This window comes from Acomys minous (assembly GCF_964271855.1).
Source record: "Acomys minous genome assembly, chromosome: 9".
In the NCBI taxonomy this organism is placed as follows: domain Eukaryota; kingdom Metazoa; phylum Chordata; class Mammalia; order Rodentia; family Muridae; genus Acomys; species Acomys minous.
In genome coordinates this window covers 37,778,367-37,797,925 of record NC_140490.1, presented here as the reverse complement: position 1 = coordinate 37,797,925, position 19,559 = coordinate 37,778,367, and the positions used below count along the sequence as shown (strand labels likewise).

The 19,559-nt window shown below is 46.1% G+C and overlaps 1 protein-coding gene across 2 annotated transcripts in view; it reads right to left on the bottom strand.

The window, feature by feature from the left end:
- SPOCK1 (SPARC (osteonectin), cwcv and kazal like domains proteoglycan 1) overlaps positions 1 to 19,559 on the bottom strand; it is a 462,088-nt gene that overhangs the window by 251,742 nt on the left and 190,787 nt on the right. For both annotated transcript variants that reach the window (XM_084793963.1, XM_084793962.1), the window contains exon 3: positions 4,993 to 5,038. In XM_084793963.1, coding sequence (XP_084650089.1) covers positions 4,993 to 5,038 — 46 coding nt within the window. The remainder of the gene's footprint in view (positions 1 to 4,992; positions 5,039 to 19,559) is intronic.

Here is a 19,559-nt window from a genome sequence, read left to right as displayed (position 1 = left end):
GTGTGCGATATTTGTCCACTGGAAACAGACTTGTGAGAGGACACGTGGTGTTTGTCCACTAGAAGAGGAACTGCCTGTTGCAGGGGCATGGTCTTTGCCAGCTGACAAACCTCCTAGTATGCTCAAAACCAGAGGCTTGGCTTTTGGTTTTGGCATCGCTTCCTGTCATTTGGTTGTTCATCACTCCACTTCAAGATGCTCTTAGAAACACTCCGGAGACTGCATCGAGGTTCTGGGTTCCGGATGCTGCGGTTCACCTTTGCTGAATTGCTGGCTTGCTGTTTAATGGGCCTGGTGGAATCCATCCAAGGAACTGAGCCTAAAACGGTCTACTTCTCCTGTTCCCATTAACCTCTTTTCTCTCCTATCAAGGGTAGGTGGGTTGGAAGGGAGTTATCAGCATTAAAGAACCCCGAATAAAGTAGGTTTGAAAAAGCCCAAAGCCTACAGCTCCTCTTAGTTGTAAAACTTCCCCTCACATGGTTCCGTGCTTTTGGTCAAGGCTTGCGAGTGTTGGAACGTTGGCATAACAGATTAAGTCAGAATTCCAAGGCTTGCTTCTTTCCCACCATTGAGTCAGCAGCATGTAGAATCAGGGGGATCCTGACGCCTGGACCATTTTAAAATCTGGAGCTCTAGTCGTGCAAGTTTCTATTGTTCTCTGAAGCTACCTGCATGGCTGAGGCTGAGCTGCCAGATAAGAACGATGCACGCTCACTGCCCAAGCAGCCTCATCCTTGAAGCCAATGACTGTGCTGTCCCTGAAACATCTGTGCCTTTCTCTATAAGGAAGTCCACTTGTCTCTGACTGCATCTCAGAGGCCATTTCTCCTAACAGGGACTGTCCTGTCCATTGGGACTTCACACCAGCATCAACGTGGCAGGCTTATTCTAGAGTGGAGCACAATTACAATAGAGATCCAAGCCCATTTGTGCTCCATCACTTTGAGACGTCTTCAAGTCATCAGGATTACATTCCAAACATTTTAAAGTGAGCACCTCTCTCTCTCTCTCTCTCTCTCTCTCTCTCTCTCTCTCTCTCTCTCTCTCTCTCTCTTTCTCTCTCTCTCTCACACACATACACACACACACAACCTTCTTTACCGCCATGCAACAACAAACCAGCTACTCCATAAACAATACTGCAAACAAGCATCAGTGTTGTTTTTCTAAACAGACAACTGGTAAGCTTCAGAATAATTCCTTAGGATTTGCTTCACGGCTTTTAAACCCCTAATTCTGTGAGCCCTCAAAGCCGTATTTTTATTTTCTTAACGATAGTACTGTAGTTCCAAAAGTTGTATCTTTCTTTCTCCCCCGGACCCCATGGACAACTGTCCTCATCGAGCCCATTGCCTTAGGTGGAAAAGAGAATGGGATACGCTTGTCACAGCACTGGAAGTGATTAATACCCAGGAGATTGGCTACACAGCAACAGGGAGCCTGAGCCACAGAACAAAGGCACAGACTATGCGAGGCCAAGCTGAAGCCGAAGCAAGTCACAACGATGATGATGGAGCCATGCCATCTGTGTAAACAAGCACCAGCTTATGAATGATGAGGCAGAACTCACCCCTGCTCCCACCACAGCATGTCACCATCCATGAGTGTACACACACTCCACACCTGTGAAACAGGGCGTGTCCCGTGAGAGAGGCCCTCCTTGGTTCTGTCCTCATGACCAGTAGTAAACATTTGACAGCTTTTATGAGCTCTGTGCAGGGTATTCAACAAGTTTTTGTGTGTGTGCGTGCACATTCCAGTGCAGTCATGTGCCAAGGTGGGCATGTGGAGGTCAGAGGTCAGCCTCCGTGTTGGTCCTTGAGGCAGTTTCTTCTTTGCCCTTGTGTGCACCAGCCTATCTGGCCCATGAGCTTCTGAGGACTCCCTGCCCTCACCTCCCATCAGCTTCAAGAGCCCAGGGACTGCAGGATTGCTTCTTGACCTGTCGGTTCTAGGGATCCAGGCATAGGTCCCCACATTCATACAGCAAGGGCTACGCCCACTGGGCTACACCCCTAGCCTTGTCTTTAATCCTTTCTCAGATCAGGAAAGTGGGAGGGTGACTTTTTATCAATTTGACACAAACTAAGTTTGCCTGGGAAGAGGGATTCTCAGCTGAGGAACTGCCTCCAGGAGATTGACTTTGGGCATGTCTGTGGAGCGTTTTCTTGATTAATGGTTTCTATGGGAGGGTCAGTCCACTGTGGGTAGTATTGCTCCTGGACTGGGGCTCCTTGGTTGTACCAAAAAGCTGGCTAAGTAAGCCAGGGGGATCCAACCAGTAAGCAGCACTCTTCCATGGTCCTTGCCTCAGTTCCTACCTCCAGATTCCTACTTGAGTTCCTGACCTGACTTTGCTCAGTGATAGACTGTGACCTGTAGATGAAATAAACCCTTTCCTCCCCACGTTGCCATGGTGTTTATCACAGCATCTGAATGCACACTAGGCCAGAATGGAAATGGCTTCACATGTCTGACAATTTCCAAGGAGCTCAGTCAGTCTACTTTCCAGATGAAATGCCCCATGCTGGCTGTGGCTGTGGCTTTTATTTCACTGTGTGGGGCCAGTGCCATCAGCAACCCTCCATTTCTATTAAGTAGCACACAGTGTGATTGATGGCATCTCTCCCCTGGCTGCATAAACACATAACCAGAGCAGCCACACAAAGGTAGAAATGAATAGGACTCTCAGATGCACCTCTACACATCATGAGCTTTAGGGAGAGGGCTCATCTCAGCAGAGCATGCAGAGCAGGTCAGAGCTCCATTCAGAAGAGTGGCAAAACCCATGTCTGCAGATTTTGTCTAAGCAGGTTTAAATGCTGTATTTCCCTTGGGCTCAAAGTCCCCGTGTGACCATCAGAGCAAGGAGGACAATCATTTGTATATCCAGGTAGCAAATGGCACTTGCCTTTACATAGTCCCTTCTCTTGTGTGCATTAACAAAAGCAAATATGTCTTCCTTCCATGGAATTTTCATGTCTGAAAGCCCTTGGAGGGAGAAAACATGATGGCTGCTAGATCCTGGGAGGGCAAGAGTGCATCTATGTGTCTAAAGCATAAAGTGTTAGCTCAGGGTAGCTCACAGCTGAGCTGTTGTCACAATCGGGCCTGAGCGGTCCTCAGATGGACTCACCCAACACACATACGCAGGGGCTGTGTGTGTGTCACTCTGCATCTATGAGCATTCTGCATAAATGAAGGCTTAGTCTTCTAAAAACACGTGAGAAGTTAAGGCAATGCTTAGCATGAACGACTAATACCTTCACATATGCCACTGTGAACTGTGGTAGTGACGTAGTGATTGCAAAGGAGCAAGGCCCCGAACACACGTGCATCGCAGGCAAAGGCTCCAAAGGGAGACTGTCTGCGCGCACCCTCCATCCATCCCTCCGACATACATGCCACAAGCCCCCCGCCACAGTCCTCCACACCGCCACGCACGCTTCCCTGCACACACCTGCACGCTGGTCATTAACACATCCCACTGAAATCACGACCATTCTTTCTCCTTCCTCCTCACTCTGAGCGGCTCTGGGGGACACTAACCATGGTTCATTTGATCTTCGCCTGGTGTTTTGGCTTGGCATTTGTGCACGCAGTGAGAGTGCAATAAATGTCTAAGGTAGGTAGGTAGATGGATAGATGAAGGCGCGCAGGCGCGAATGAACAAAATGCTGCACTACTTCAAGGTTCGTAATAAGTTCACGTGAAAATTTGAACATCGGCTTTGCTATTGAGAAAAAGCAGAGTCCACAGGAAGTGGCTGAACTGAATCCGATATACAGAATTGTGAGCCCTCGGAAGCATGCACAGTAAGTAGACAGCGTCTCCTCTGAGTTTCAGGCCTAATGGCGCATGCGTATCCTTAGCACAGTTCATCACTGTTTTCCGCAGTGATGCTTGTGCCAAGAACTGCCACTCATGGCACAGCGGGAACAGGACAGCGAATCAAAGTAGGCCCCCGTTGTGTCCTAGAGACTCACACAAGGACATTGTGACCTACACCTGCCCCCCATAAAAGCAGTCCCATGCCTGCCAGGATGAGAGGGAAGGCCGCAAGGGGACAAGGCTAAACTCTGCCTGCTCATGAGTGGGCAATGCAATAGTGTCTATGTAGAGGCCATGAAGGACAGTGCTTAGCCAGATAGCTCGGGCGGTGAAGGCACACCAATCTTGATGATCTGGGTATGACCACTGAGTCCCACACAGGGGGAAGGAGGGAACCAACTCCTTAGCATCATCTCTGACCTCCACACATGTATATGTGTGTGTAGACAGGCACACATGCACACTAATAAAGAGTTTTTGAAAATAAAAACCATCAAGAACACATTTAGCAAATTATTTCAAGTGTCCTTGAAAATCTCCCAGAATTATTCTTTTCCCGTCACTGAGTGGGGGACATCTTTCAGCACAGTACCTATGAATAAAACTGCTGGGTACAGTCAACCCCATAATTCACAAGCCTGGTAATCATTTTACTATTGTTTTAAACAAAACCAATCAATATTTGTCCTTGCTGATTCAAGTTTTAAAAACTGCTTAAATCTGTCTAGAAATAACCTCAGACAAATACCTTACTTGATAAAATAATTTCTACCACCCTGCTTAGTTCAGACCCCAAAGTCAATAAAATAAGACAGCTAGGTAGCCTCTGAGAGAGGGGGGGGGTGGAGAGAGGAGGGAGGGAGGGAGACAGGGAGACAGGGAGAGGGAGAAGGAGAAGAAGTGGGAGAGAGAGAGAAGGGGGAGGATAAGAGGGAGGAAGGGAGGGAGGGAGGGAGAGAGAGAGAGAGAGAGGGAGGGAGAGAGAGAGGGAGGGAGAGAGGGGAGGGAGAGAGAGAGGGGAGAGAGAGAGAGGGGGGAGAGAGAGAGAGAGGGGAGAGAGAGAGAGAGAGAGAGAGAGAGAGAGAGAGAGAGAGAGAGAGAAAGAATGTATCAACTCTTTCCCATGGTGTGCACAGCTGGAAGTGACGCATCCTTTACCTTGGTCAAAGGGCTTGTTAGGATTCCAGTTTCTGAAATAGTCATCCTAGGAAAGAAACAGAAACAGAGGTCAGAGGTCAAATGCCTCTCACTGAACTGCATAAAAACTGACTTGTCCCCATTTCCCAAAACACAAAGGAAACCCCTCACAGCTTACAAATCTTTCCCCAAACAAGCATTAAAATGCAATCAAATATATCAGTTTACTTCCCTAATTCTCACCTTTCAAATTGTATGCACTAAACACTGGAAGTTATTAAAAACAAAAAACAAAAAACACTTCAGCCCCATATGGAAACAGCTTTGCTCATCTTGGGTTGACATATAAACCCGGACATCTCCTAAGTGTGCGGTGTATTTGCTATCACTTACACTGCAGGTGATGCCTGGCTGCTCACACTTATGATTAAGCCCCTGTGTTTGTAACAGCTGATAATTTAACTGTCAGCGTTTCCTTTCCATGGAGACATATATCTTGTGTGCACATTTCCAGCTTCTCAACACTTATGGAACCTAAAACCAGCCGTTCCAATGTTATATGGACCCTGGGTGTATGTTAGCGTAATGTGTTTTGTTTTATGGATGGGGAAGGGTAGAAAGCAAAAGATTTCCTTCTTCCACGGCCACTCAGTTTTTGCCTGCAGGCCGCATCAAGCATGTACCAAGGTGGGTACTTCACTACTTCAAAACTACAAGAAACTACATCACTCGGTTCCCCCGGAGTTCTATTAACCTCCTCTTACATCCACTAGCCTTCTCCCTTCCAAACCAGCACCCCTGGCCTCACCCTCCCATCACACCCAAGCTGAAGAGGCTGTGGGGTTTCCCACCACACCACACCCCCTGTGGGGCATTAGGCCCTTTTCAGCTGATAGCCAGTTTGTTAGCTATGTGGTTTGGGGCACATACTCCATACACTAAAGACACCTTCAAAAGGCTGTCTGAAATGATTTCACTTCTGAAGAAGTTAATTTACATCAAAGTGTACAATTAGTAAAGTTATTGTCCACACTATCCCATGCTGTAGCTCAGCTCCCACACAGCGCCCTGGGGATCTCAGTAGCCTCCTCCCCGGTCACTTGCTTGACTATTAGATCCTTGCTGAGGTCACTCAAGCCCTCAAATAGATTTAGAGTTACACTAGAACATATTGCTTCCTGGCCACTGACTCCATTCCGCAGAGTGTGAATAAACATGAAAAGCCTCCCCTGTATGCCTGAGACTCTGCACTAAGCTATTTTTAACTCCAAGGAAGTGGTCCACTTTGCTCCAGATTTAATTTTATGGCACAACTGCTCTGCTCACCTGACTTGCTTTGAGACCTATCCCATAAGCCATCACTGAGAAAGTCTTAGAATAACCCATCTGCGACACCTGCCCCCTCCACTTATTATTCTAAATACAATCCAATTTGGGGCTTTGTGCTGTCTAAGCACTGATCGCCAGTGCTAAGTGATCTTGGGGTAATGGGTGGGCGTGGGTAGTCTATTTAGCACTTGGTGTTTCTGTCTGACGTCAGGATCCTCTTAGCCTTAGACAAGCCTGTTACCAGAGACTATTGTTCACAAGGGCAAGGCAAGAGATGACCCAAAGGGAACTGGCTTTGCCACCAGAGAACAAATGTAACAACCTGTTCAGGTTGCCAAAGGATGCACTCTTGTCCTGCAAAGAGGATTGCATCAAGTCGAAGGGCACCGTGGACCTTCTGAAATATTTCCATTTCAGTCCTAATCCATGGGAGCTCTGGAAGCTGAGGATGTGTGTCCAACAGGGAAGGGCCAGAGCCAAAGATGTGTCCCACTACTTTAAATTCACTTAGTACATTCTCTTTGATGTCCAAGAAAGAGTTGAACAGGTCCCGGGAACAGAACATCCCCTAATGATCTTAGCAGGCTTGAGAACCCAGATGGAGTTTGAAGCATTCTTCTGGACTGTGTCACTTTGCAGGTAACTCTAATTGCTATTTTTACATTTTTCTTCTGAGAGGAAAGCATGGTTTTAAACATAAAGCCTCTAAAAGCTGATATCTGCCTTAGAATTTTCAAAACCCACCGCAAAGGTAATAATACTGCCTAATTACTGCAGACGTGAAAGCACACCTTGAATGAAAAACTCATTATGCAAAATAAGTCCTTTACACAGCTCCCTGCCCAGTAAGGCCAAGCAGGGTGGGAATTGCCTGGTCACTTTCTGTCCACTAGAGAAAAGTAAACCAAAACTCAGGCCAAGGAGCCAAGGAGCTCCTAAAGCTTTGTGTATTATTAATTTGACTATAGCTGACAGAAACCCCCACCACCACCACCACCACCAGAAGCCAAGACCTTGAACACTGTGAAGTGCTCCATGCAATAAAGCTCATTTGGGAACTGGGCAATGGGCAGCAGAGAAAGGGTTCTAGATGTCACATCTGCTACCAGGGTGAGAGTGTGAGGTGTCAGGGCACATGTGAGCACTGCATACAGGTGCCTCAGAGAAGCCCACACAGGCTCGGCTGCCTCCATGAATTCACTCCAGGAGATGTTTTGATGAAGTAGCATCAGCAAGGCACAAAAATCCAGAGATGAAAGAACACTACCTACAGACTTCACCTGGGGGTTCCTCATCCCCAGGTCCCGCCACTGGGGTCCTCAACAGGCTTAAGGAACGCTATCTATAGTCCCAAACTGTCAGTTCACCAATACCATGGCTGGTGTCTTCTCTATGGCCCAAGACCCAGTTTGTACAAGCCAGGTCATTATTTTCTGTCTAAACAAAGATGTATGTGTTGCTGTCACTGAGCAGCAAGGCACCTGCTCCTACCCTGTGCTATACTGTGTAATGGTTTATTCTTGCTACCAGGACATCGGAGGGCCAGTGCAATGCCAGCGGAGCCTAAGAGCCCTCTGGCCATTTTTCTAGCCCAAGAAAGTTGATATCTGTCCAAATTTAGATAGCAATAAAAGCTTGCCAGGTGAGTCTGTCCAAGCGGCCCCTTGACTAGAATAGTGATCATCTCATGACAAAGTTCTTTGAGAAGACTATGAGGGCCCAGTAATAGTTAATTTTCAGACATAATCCTAACTAAAAAAGTAAACATCTAAATAGAGTCATTTATTAGTTATTGCTCCTGTCTGCCCTCCAGGGTCAAAGGGTATCAGGCTTGTCCTGGACAGGGAAGCACACATCTTGCTGTGGTGCAGCCAATTCTTTGGAAGAAAGGCAACTTCTATGTTACTGTCCTATCCTGTAAGTGATGCCAACCCACCTTTGGTAGTTAAGAATCTCCAAGAACCTATCAGCCTCTACAGAGGCAGGCATGAGTGTGAGCATGTGGAGTTGTTAAGGGTTTCAGCGCTGCAAATACTCTGAAGAGTCAGCCTGACAGTCAGTCAAAATGTTATCAGACGTTGTATGTCAAAGATGAAGCAAAGGATGGTCGGTGCTCACAGCAGATGAGGACTGGTAGCACTATAGTATCATGCTATCGTAGCGACAGAGACAAGAATCATTTTCTGCATTCATTTCCTTAGCTTAAAAACCCCAGAAACACAGCTCTGAGTGCTATAAAATAAATAGCTGCCAATAGCTGGTACAAAGGAATTAACTGAGTTTTCACTTGTATTAGAGATATTCTGTTCTGAGCAGCACCTGTAAAGAGAAAATCTGTATGCACACATGCACACACATACATACATGTGCATATACACACATGTACACACTTATACTCTTGCACATATATACATACATGTACATGTACATAGAGATGTACACATGTGCACACATGTGCACACACAATACGTATACAAATGCAAACATGTACACATGCACACATAGATACATATATACATATACACACATACACACATGCATACACATAAATATATACACATATACCTATGTGCACACACATACAAATATACACACATGCACAAATACAAATGTACACACATACACATATATACACACGTGCACACACATCCATATACACACATATATATACACACATACATTCACAATACATACTTATATATATACACACATACATATATATGCATACATACACATACACAAGTAACATGCACATAGTATACACACACACAAGCATGTGCACATTCATACACACAAATACAAAATACAAATTTATACCCATAAATGTATATAGAGTTATCTATAATTACATACATATATGTATTTTTATATCACATGGGATATATTATGAAATACATTAACAAATATATGCATATTCACAAGTCATATTAACATGTATGATGATACACATGAATACACAGTCAGCTCTCCATACCTGTAGGTACCATTTCTACAGATTCAACAAAGTATCAAAAGTCTTTGAAAACCACTTGCATTTGCACTGAACACAGTTAACTTTCTTATAATTATTCCTCAGACCATGTGGCCTAATAATTATCTACATAGCATTTACACTACATTAATTACTATGTATAATCCAGGAGTGATGTAAGGTATGTGGGAGGACATACGCAGGTTTATGAAAGCACTAATCAATTTACTTCAGAGATGTGAATATTCACAGATTTTGATTTTTGGCATCCTGAAGCCAGCCCTGCACAGGTGACTACGTGTGCCAAGGGTATTGCATTCTTCTAGAGAAAGCTCGAAGTCTGCCTAACATGAACTGAGGCCAAATATCTGCATAGCTTGTGTGACCAAGTCATCCCCTGTGGATGGGCACAGTGAAATGCGACTGCCCCTCCCTTATGCCACAGCCCCAAACGGCTGACAGTGTTTAGCTGGAATATTCTCCAGGGAGTTCCCTTTCAGGAGGTTTCTGTTTCTGCTACATGGACTGTTAAGGCCAACTCTGAGGAAAAGCTAGGGCAGAGCCAAGCAAAAGCCAAGCCGGGAACCCCAATGCTGCGGCTGCTCAGAGTGCAGATGAGGGGGCACACGATCGCATACAACAGCTTCAGATGCCACAGATCAAAGGCACTGAGTGCACATGAAACGGATAATTTCTCCCTCATACATATTTTAGCTAAACTGCTTGAACCCCGCAGCTCCGTCTGAGGATTACCTGAGACAATGCAAGCTACCAGCGTGGGAAGTAAAAATGAGGGCCTTGTTTGTCTTGACCGGGGGTGAACAAGAACACTGTGAGCAGAGGAAGCAGGCTACAGAAAGGGCAAAGTCATCGCTGTGCGGCCTTCTGTGGGGTCACTGCCAATCCACAGAGAGAAGTGTCTCTCTCTGTTGTAGGGAGGTATGGTTGTTTATTAGTCTGCAAAGCATGAATTCATGAGAAGACCCATAAAGAACCAGAGCCAATCTCTTTGAAGGTGATTCAACACAGACTACCATATTTTTCAGACCATAAGATGCACTTTTCCCCAAAAAAAAGCAGGGGAGGGGGAGATTAGGGTGTGCCTTATGGACCAATTGCTGTTTTTACTGTTTTTCTTGTTTTACTGCTCTAAAAATTGGGTGTGCTTTATAGTCTGAAAAAATATGGTAGCTCGCTTCACTTTTATGGCATTTAGCTGGGTAGAGTAGTGGAAAGGGTGGGAGGTTTCCCTAAAACAGCCAATAGGACTTTTCCACACCAGGTATCTACAGAGACATCCTCTATGTAATAGGACACTTTCCTGTGGTGGTAATTATTGTACAGTAGAAATGTTCGCTAATCAATCTACTACATGATGCAAAGCAGTTCATCTGTTAGGGAAACGGACATGGCCACCTCACCCCTGTGCTGTGTTCCTTCACATTTCTAAACCAGCAACCTGCCATTTGTTGATGTGCTCCCTGCTGAGCTTGCCCCACCCATCATCTAGGTCCAGCCCGGTGGGAACCCTGAATGAAATGGCCCAAATGACCACCCAGTCCACATTGGGCAGTGAATGGAACCATCACAAACAACACTCGTGGGACTTTGATTGACCAGGGACAGGAGCTGTGTACTGTAGTGCATTTCAGTGGGCATGTATGACCCCCACGCCCCAAACACACCCACCTGAGCCCAGGCCACTTCTGACCAGGAACAGCCTTACCTGCATATTCCCTGAGGGGCCACTCAACAGCACTGGATAAATTTCATGATGAATTGTTTCAAATAAAAGAGAGCTGGTCTAGCTTTAAGAGCGCTGTAGCCCCTGAGAAACTCCCGTAACTGTTACTGATGTGTGTAAGCACAGGTGGGGGCGGGGGATGTTTGTACACACTCTAAATCACTTTTACCCTGAATAGAGCTATTCTTTGATAAATTGGTCTGACATTTGGTGTAAAGTCCTGCAGGCTTCAGACAGAATGATTTAGAAAATAACAATGTGGGTTTCTCGGCTCTTTCAATAAATAACCCACGAGTAAAATACAGATAATAACTGACAATTGTATTTGTAGTGTAACTAATGAGAAGAGATAACACAATGGACTGTTTATATACATTTGATAAATTACATCCCTCACATATACCCACGAGAAACAAATGTGTATATTCCTGGTTGGCTGAATGAAAGCAAATATTCACATGGAGATTAAAGATCTGAGATACAATTTACATTTTATTTGACAATTATTTGATTTGATTTGATTTGATTTGATACTATATCTACGTATGTTTGAAAAGACAAACCTACCTCAACTTCCTGAGTACGAAAGCATAATGAATGGGAAAAAAATAAAAGAATCATATCAAACATCAAGAAGGAATGTACACAATTTTTATAAACACATCAGAATTACAAAACATTATAAAGGCCGCATAGCCAGGTATTTGAAGCCACATGCCATCACTCCTGTGCTGAGGTCCGTCACCCACAGAGCCCATGGGAAAGGACTTAGGTAAGAAGGAAATGGTCTGGGGACGGACATCTCAGTCACCTGTGCACACTGTAGGGGAGCTAACAAAGCTCCAACAACAGACACTGCTCCCATATGTGAAAATGTCAAATGACTCATTGCCTGCAACATCAGCCCAATCAATAAACAACCCAAGACAACACCAGACACCGTGAGTAATAGACCTCCTGTCTTTCTGCAAAAAGCATTATTTGCCTGGAAGCTCCAAAATAGCCAGAGGGGACCTCAAACACAGGGTAGGAGTGACTCACCCTCCTCCCCCGTCCCGCCCTGCCAATTAGAGTTGTAACTGGCACAGTGAGCTGTCCCTTCTCAGGGACTTCTTGTCTCTGTTGAGACATCCAAGTAGCAAGGTGTTATTCACCAAAACAGAAAAGGGAAGTCTGTGCTCCCCTCCCAACCCCCCCCCCACCGACTATGTCCTGTATCTGTTCTTGCAGTCTTCTGGTGACACAAATGACAAAAGGGTGCTTCGTACACACTCAAATTGAACCAACACCAAAACCGCCCACACCCTTGTGCCCATTAGCAAAGTTGCCAGGTTGTCTGAACTAACCAAAGGGAATCTTGTCAGTATCTAAGGAGAAGAGAAAAACAGTGCCACGGACTTGAAGGTGGCAGGAACCGGGGCAGGCCTTGAAGCAGGTGAGGGTTTGAATGCCCACCCAGCGCTCATCAGCCAAGTGGCCTTGCACAACATACTGGGCTTCTCTGAGTTGGGTTCCTTATCCATAAATCAAGACATTTGTTTCTACCACAGGGTGCTGAGGGCCTTATGATGGCCCAATGCCCGGCATGGCTGGCATCCAGACCTAACAGGTGACAGACATGTGCTCTCAGCCCACTTCTAGAGCTTTATGTCAGTGAGATGCTCCCCGGACCACAGAAGGTGGTCAACAGGCTCTGTGGAAATGGCCTGCTCAAAATCTCTGTGATGCTTTTCTGTACATTCAAGTTTTACCACCTAGACGTGAATGAAGGGAGAGCAATTGTAATAGAAAATGATTACAAAATATTTTCAATGTGTGCTATTTTATTAGTCTATGGTATGAAGAAAATATGACTTGGAAACTTGAGTACAGATCTTATGCTAAAGGCCACACCCCCACTAGAAGGTCCAGTGACCCTCATCTAGAGAACTGAGCCTGCTGGCAGAAAGAGATGATACTTACGACACGAGACTGTTTTCTGCTTCAAAGTATGTCCACGCTAAGGTTGAGTCCCTGGGTATACATGTAAACAAGGTTTCAACTATGATTTACTGTACCCTAGCAAAGACACTGGGCTTCAATGGGCAAATTTTCTACATAATCAGCAATTTACATAAAGAAAGTCGATGATGGGTCCCTGGAAGCACCTATGCTGCTGGCACACCAAACAAGGCCCTTGCTGTCTTAAAAGGTTAAAACTTCTTTCTCCAGAGGGCACAGGTGATAACTGGCCTGAGACCCAGTCTTGTCCAGGTAACACAGACTCCAAAGTAATTGTGTCCCACTATCTTTATGATAGATCCCCCCCCCCCGCCCCCCCGCCCCTGACTATCAGGCCTTTATGGACACGCTGCCATTTAAGAACAAGACACCTGGCACTGCAGATGGCTTGGAGTTTAGCATCACTTGCTGCTCTGGCAGAGGACTCAAGTTTGGTTCTCAGCACCCACATGACAGCTCCTAGGCACTAACTCCAGGGTCCAGGAGAATCCAGTGCTACATGCACATGATGCACACACGCTCATGCGTGTCAATGCTCGCACATATAAAAGTAAAACAAATTTAAAAAGAGAAAGAAAGAAAGAAAGAAAGAAAGAAAGAAAGAAAGAAAGAAAGAAAAGGGCACTAGCTAGACGCCATCGCATTGTTTCCTCTGCCCTCCTCGTCCTCCCTGGGTTATATTAATTCCAGGCGACAGTCGCTGTCCTTTGCTAAGTACCTGGGGAGCCAAGAGGCTCCGTAATCACCTAGTCATCTCCTCTCCTGGAGATGCTGAGTGGGCGGCCTGGAGTATGGTGTCCACCGTGATGACACCCAGCATGGGATTTTTTTAAAGCTCATGTTTAGCCCTCAATGGGGCAAAGGAAGTAAGCCATACACGATCAGTCAGAGTGACAGGTGAACAGGGCAAAGTCAGACCCACTGTAGATCCCATGCACTGCAGTTACAGAACACTAGAGGGCCTCTGCCTCAGCTTCTACGGCCTCCCCTCCCCCGCCCTAGCATGGCCCCTGGGCTATTCTAGGCTAAGTATACAGAACCTTTGAATACTCGCTTACTCCAGAATCCAGGCTACAGATGAGGGGGTTCAGTGGTAGCATGCTTGTCCAGCATGCATGAGGCCATGGGTTAAGCCCCAAATACTGAGAGAGAAAAAAAAATCCCATCTTCACTTTCTTCCCTCAGTGGTCACAGCTAAGTCCTTCTCGGTCTCATCCATGGTTCCTTCTTCTGCGCTACTTCTCTACTTTCGTGCAACCCCTTCCTGAGAACTCAGAGGGATGGGGCAAAGTGTGCAATACTGGGGTGCTCTGAGTCATGGCCTTACTGAGCAACAAGTACCCCCAAATCATCCCAGGCACAACCAGACTTCACAGCCTGTGGTAAGTTGAAATCTGGTGTGTCTTGAATGAGATATGTCCCCCACATATGTGAACACTTGATCTTTACTTGGTAGCGCCATTTGAGAAGATTGTGGAGCCTCTAAGAACTACAGCCTTGCAGGAGGATGTATGTCACCAGGGCAGTGGGGGTGGGGGGGTAAGCTTTGAGGGTTTGTAGCCTGGCCCCACTTCCTGTCTCCTGTATCTATCTACTGTCTATATCTATCTACCATCTATCTACAACCTACCTATTTATCACCTATTACCTATCTATCTATGCTCTATCATCTATCTATTTATCATCTAACACCGATCACCTATTTATCATCCATCCATCATCTATTTACCTATATATCATCTATCTAGCACATGTCTATCCATGCATCATCTATCTACCTATCAATCATCTATCTATTTGCCTTTCTATCTATCTGCCTATCATCTGTCTGTCTGTCTATCCACTTATCATGTATCTACTCACAGCTCACGTATAAAACGTCGTGATCCAGCTCCCTGCTCCCTACCAATTTGGAATCTCTCCATCTGGACCCATAAGCCACACTAAATAAATCCTTTCTTCCTTCAGTTGTTTGGGTGATGGTTATTTTTATCATGCCAACAGAGATGTCTAGTGAGTGGTATAAGAGTCAAGACTTTGACCAAAGTGAAGTGTACACCAAAAACTTTAAATAAAAATTTAAAAATGAAACTAGCAGTGATGGTGATGATGATGCCGGGAACAGCCAGCTTGTTTACATGGTTGCAGTGTGGACCTGGCCAGATGCTGTTTCGTCTGACCCTTGCAATAACTAATGGAGACAGGGACAATGAAGAGCCCGGCTTCACAGGTAAAGACGCTGCAGTTCGGAGGGAGCCTATTACTCTCTGAGGTGGCTGGCTAGAGGGAAAGGGGAACAGGATTGGAACTGAGAGTTCACTTGACTTACACAACACTGCCTCCTTCGGTGGCACCATGTAAAGGGAAGGTTGGTAAAGAATGTAAAGAATGGAAACACTGGAGAGGGACACGGACCTGCCTGCCCTTGCTCTGTGGAGACAAGAAGGGATGTGTGACAAGCACACAGACCAGAGACATCCCACCAGTACAGTGGGAAAATAGAAATCAATGCCTCAGTAAGTCTCTGAGGGACTGGATAGCAACACAACCTGTTAGTCTGGCCCCAGGAAGGTGGACAACAAGGCCTGGCTTCCTGAAGCACACCTACCCAGGCTTAGCCTCCCTGGATATAATATGCCTCTGGGGCCAAGAGGAAGAGTTTGGAGAGCCAGCAAGGGCAAGGCACACGGAAATGTCCTGCAGCTGTGAGCCCCATGTAGCTGCCGACACCTGCCTGCCATCAGCCTTCATGGGAGCCCCCCTCAGACTGGGGCATGCTGCACAGACATCAAACTGCTCACCAAAAGCTGGGACGCTTTGGCACAAGCCTTCCTTCTGGAAACCCAGAGGCACAGAGTCTCTGAAATGTCCTCCCGCCACCTGGTGCGTTTTGTTACCATTCTCTCCAGCCCTCTCTTGGCCCTGCCACTTCCACAGACAGGCTAAGCATGGTAGCAATAAAGACTGTCTTCACTGGGTCCCTAAACTGTCCTACTCCCCACTGCTGCTCTGCCAGGGACAATGTCCTGAGGCCTTGTCTTTGGAGCACTGACATAGCAGAGTCAGTCAACAAAGACCCCATATAGATCCCATCAAGGTCTTTTGTCTATTCCAAGCCGTGTCAAAGCCAGGATTTGCAAGTTCTCCTGTGAAATGTGCAATGTCTGCAGTAACATTATCTCCAGCATGAGGGGGCCGGAGCAAACAAACCTGTCATGAATGGCCTCATATTCCCAAGCCAAGCTTTAGTTCCACAGTTACCAACAAGTTTCCATGAAGAAGAGAATATGCACCCCAGCACTGAACCAGGGCTCACCATGTGAGGGGAAGACCCCACTGAGGCTGATTAAACATTATTTTCAGAATCCACCCAGCTGCCAATAAAACCCAGATCACAGAAACCTGTCATCGAAAAAGCATCAGTGCAAGGCCACCAGGGTGCGGCACAGTCTTTCATGCCTGTTCAGAGAAAAGGTGCTGATAGAGTTGAGGCTTAGGGACATGATCAGGGGTACCCCACTCAGACGCCACAGTTGAGAATATTCACATCTGGCCCACTACAGAGAACAGAACTGTCTTTGCCATGTGGACAAGACAGAGAGAGCCCAGAGAGCCCCAAGAGAACTTTTATCACAGCAATAAGCGATGCACATGATTTCCCTGGTAGGAAGGAAGCCTCAGCATCTACATACTAGGCGAGTCCATCAGTATCTAGCAATCCCATTTCCCTCAGCTTGATTGCTATAGTTGGCCATGCTAGATTTAACCAGAAGGCACTGAGAAGCCCTCAAGGGAGTGGCCCCATGCAGCATCTATCTTCTAAACATGCTCAGATCTCTGTGTGTTATGGAGTCTACAGAGCCCAATGAGGACCTAGGGACCAGTGGAAGACTTCATTCTAAATGTGCAATCATCATGCTGTATGTCTACACTGACATTTGGGCCAGAAAATAGATGTGAGAAACAGCTAATCCATACCTCTATGATGCCTATGGTCCATCAAAAGGAGAAAAAACCAGAAACATGAAAATAGATTACCTGGCAAATGAATATTGTCATTAAAAAAAACAGCTAAAGGAACTAAGAGAAGAAAGCCAGTAATTTTATTCTAATCTGTCTGTCTGTCTCTGTCTCTGTCTGTCTCTCTCTCTGTCTCTCTGTCTGTCTGTCTCTCTCTCTCTCTCTCTCTCTCTCTCTCTCTCTCTCTCTCTCTCTCTGTCTCTCTCTCTCTCTGTCTCTCTCTCTCTCTGTCTCTCTCTCTCTCTCTCTCTCTCTCTCTCTCTCTCTCTCTCTCTCACACACACACACACACACACACACACACACACACACACACACACCAGGGAAGTAGGACAGTTTCCACTGAGGAGGACATGACCAGCTGGATCTTGAAGGTCAAGGAAGATTCCAGATGCAGTGTATTCAGGGGTGGAGATGGCTTGCAGAGTATGGAGTCAGCCTAAATCCATGTGCACAGTCTTAGCTGTGGAAGCCTTGGCTCAGGAGAGTCAGGGAAAAGTCAGTAGCTCCAGAATCCAGAGAGAGTAACAACAGAAGGTTCTGGCAAGTTCTACTCAGTGCCCACCCTCTGCACCTGCAGCCAGCTCCAGGACCAGGAGTCTAGCTACTGTAGACATTGGTGAAGAACAGTGCAGAGGTTGAGCAATACCGCTAGCTGCTTCAGGCTCGAGGCTAAGAAGGCTCAGTACCTATGAAGCACACGCCCCCATCCCGTGCCACCCCAGGAGTGACAGGAAGCCCAGACGCCAACCTTCTGGTCCATCAGCAAGAGTCCCCATGCCACCAGTTAAGAACATGTGTGCGTCATTATGAAGCATGGTTAGAGACAAAGAGCAGCCACTGCTCCCCACGCCAAGGCACATTGGCAGCCAGCTGGTGTTCCCTGCATCACATAATGAAGCCTCTCTCCCTCCAAGGCCAGCTCCCCAAGAGTGAGGGCCACATCATGGACCGTTCTATGGAAATTAAGACCCTGGGGGTAAGGCTTCCAAGTCTCAGACAAGGACAGTGATTAATGTCCTGTTGTCCACACTCAGATTTTGAAAGAAAGTGTGAAAATGACAAGGCTGGGGAAGGGCGTACAGCCCGGGTTCTGAGAGCCATGTTTTCTAAATTCAGAACCCTCTGAGTTAAAGCAATCAAGTGATGTCATTTATGTGGTAACAGAGACACAGCAGTAAGGACATGGGTTTTCTGTAGCAAAGGCCATGCACTGCTTTTATGCTTTTTTATTTGTTTGTTATTTTTAAAAAACTGACAATGTAAGTCTTTGTTGTCTCAGACTCTAAATTTGTCAAATAAGAAATCAAATACACCCAAAAGTTCTGTGTCAATAAAGTCATAGCTTTTTTTCCCCCTCACAGACTGCCAAGGGCTGGAGCAAACTAGCAGGATTTAAGCTGGACCACAGCAATAAAATGCAATTGCTTGGATCTTTATTTTTGCATTCACATTGTAAGGCACTAGCATGAACACAAATAGTAATTATATCTGAGAACCTTCAAGTCCCTTTCCTGTTAAATAACTCATGAGCCTTAAAGAAACAATGCAGCTGGTTTGTCTACATGATACCCAGAACTCCGAAGACATAAACTCCTGAACAAACTCCCAAGATAGCCTCTCCAGCAAGTAGAACAACAGAAAAAAAAAGTTGAAAAGTAAGACAGAAGAAAGAGAGCCAGTGATGTGACGGTGGCTAACGACTTCGTCTCCCAATGTAAACACACCCTCCCAGTGCTCAGAGCCCTCTGCATGCAAGGGGACAGGGCAGCCAGGTCCACTAATATGCTGGAGGCCAGAAAAACATGGCTCTACTACATCACGCCAGAACCTGTGGGCCACAGCTGGTTTTGTTTGCTGAGCTCCAGGTCATGTGTACTAGGATCTCAAGCATCCTGAAGATGTGCTCACAAGCTGTGATGAGAAGAAAAGAGGGGCCTGGAGAAAACTCAAAATGGTGACAGTAGCTATCAGTGTTTGGGAGAACTGGGTTTCCTTCCTGTTTCTGCTTTTAAAGGTCATTCTTTATTTGTTAGAATTAAATGGATGATATATGCTGGTTTATTTCATTTAAAGTCTTTGGAATAAACAGACTAAAAGTAGAAGATCCCTCCTGTCACACTCAAGGGAACCTCCAGACTCAGAGAAGTGAAATTACTTTTGCCCAAATCTATACTTCCAAAGCTGCATCTAAGACCCCTGTAGACTACTACTTGAGTCTGTGACAAGTGCATACCAGGCCTCAGATGCAAGAATGAAGAGGCCCCTGAACCAAGCCAGACACACATCCAGAGACATCCTAAGGCAGCCTGGGAAACCACTAGCCTTTCTCATGGGCTTGCTTCTAGGGTAGTAAAATGTTCCATTCATTCACTTATTTTTTTTTTCAAGACAGTGCTTCTCAATGTAGCCTTGGCTGTCCTGGCAGCCTGCTTTGTAGACCAGGCTGGCCTGGAACTCACGGAGATCCTCTGCCTCTGCCTCCCTGAATGCTGAGATTACAGGCACGTGTAGCCACACCTG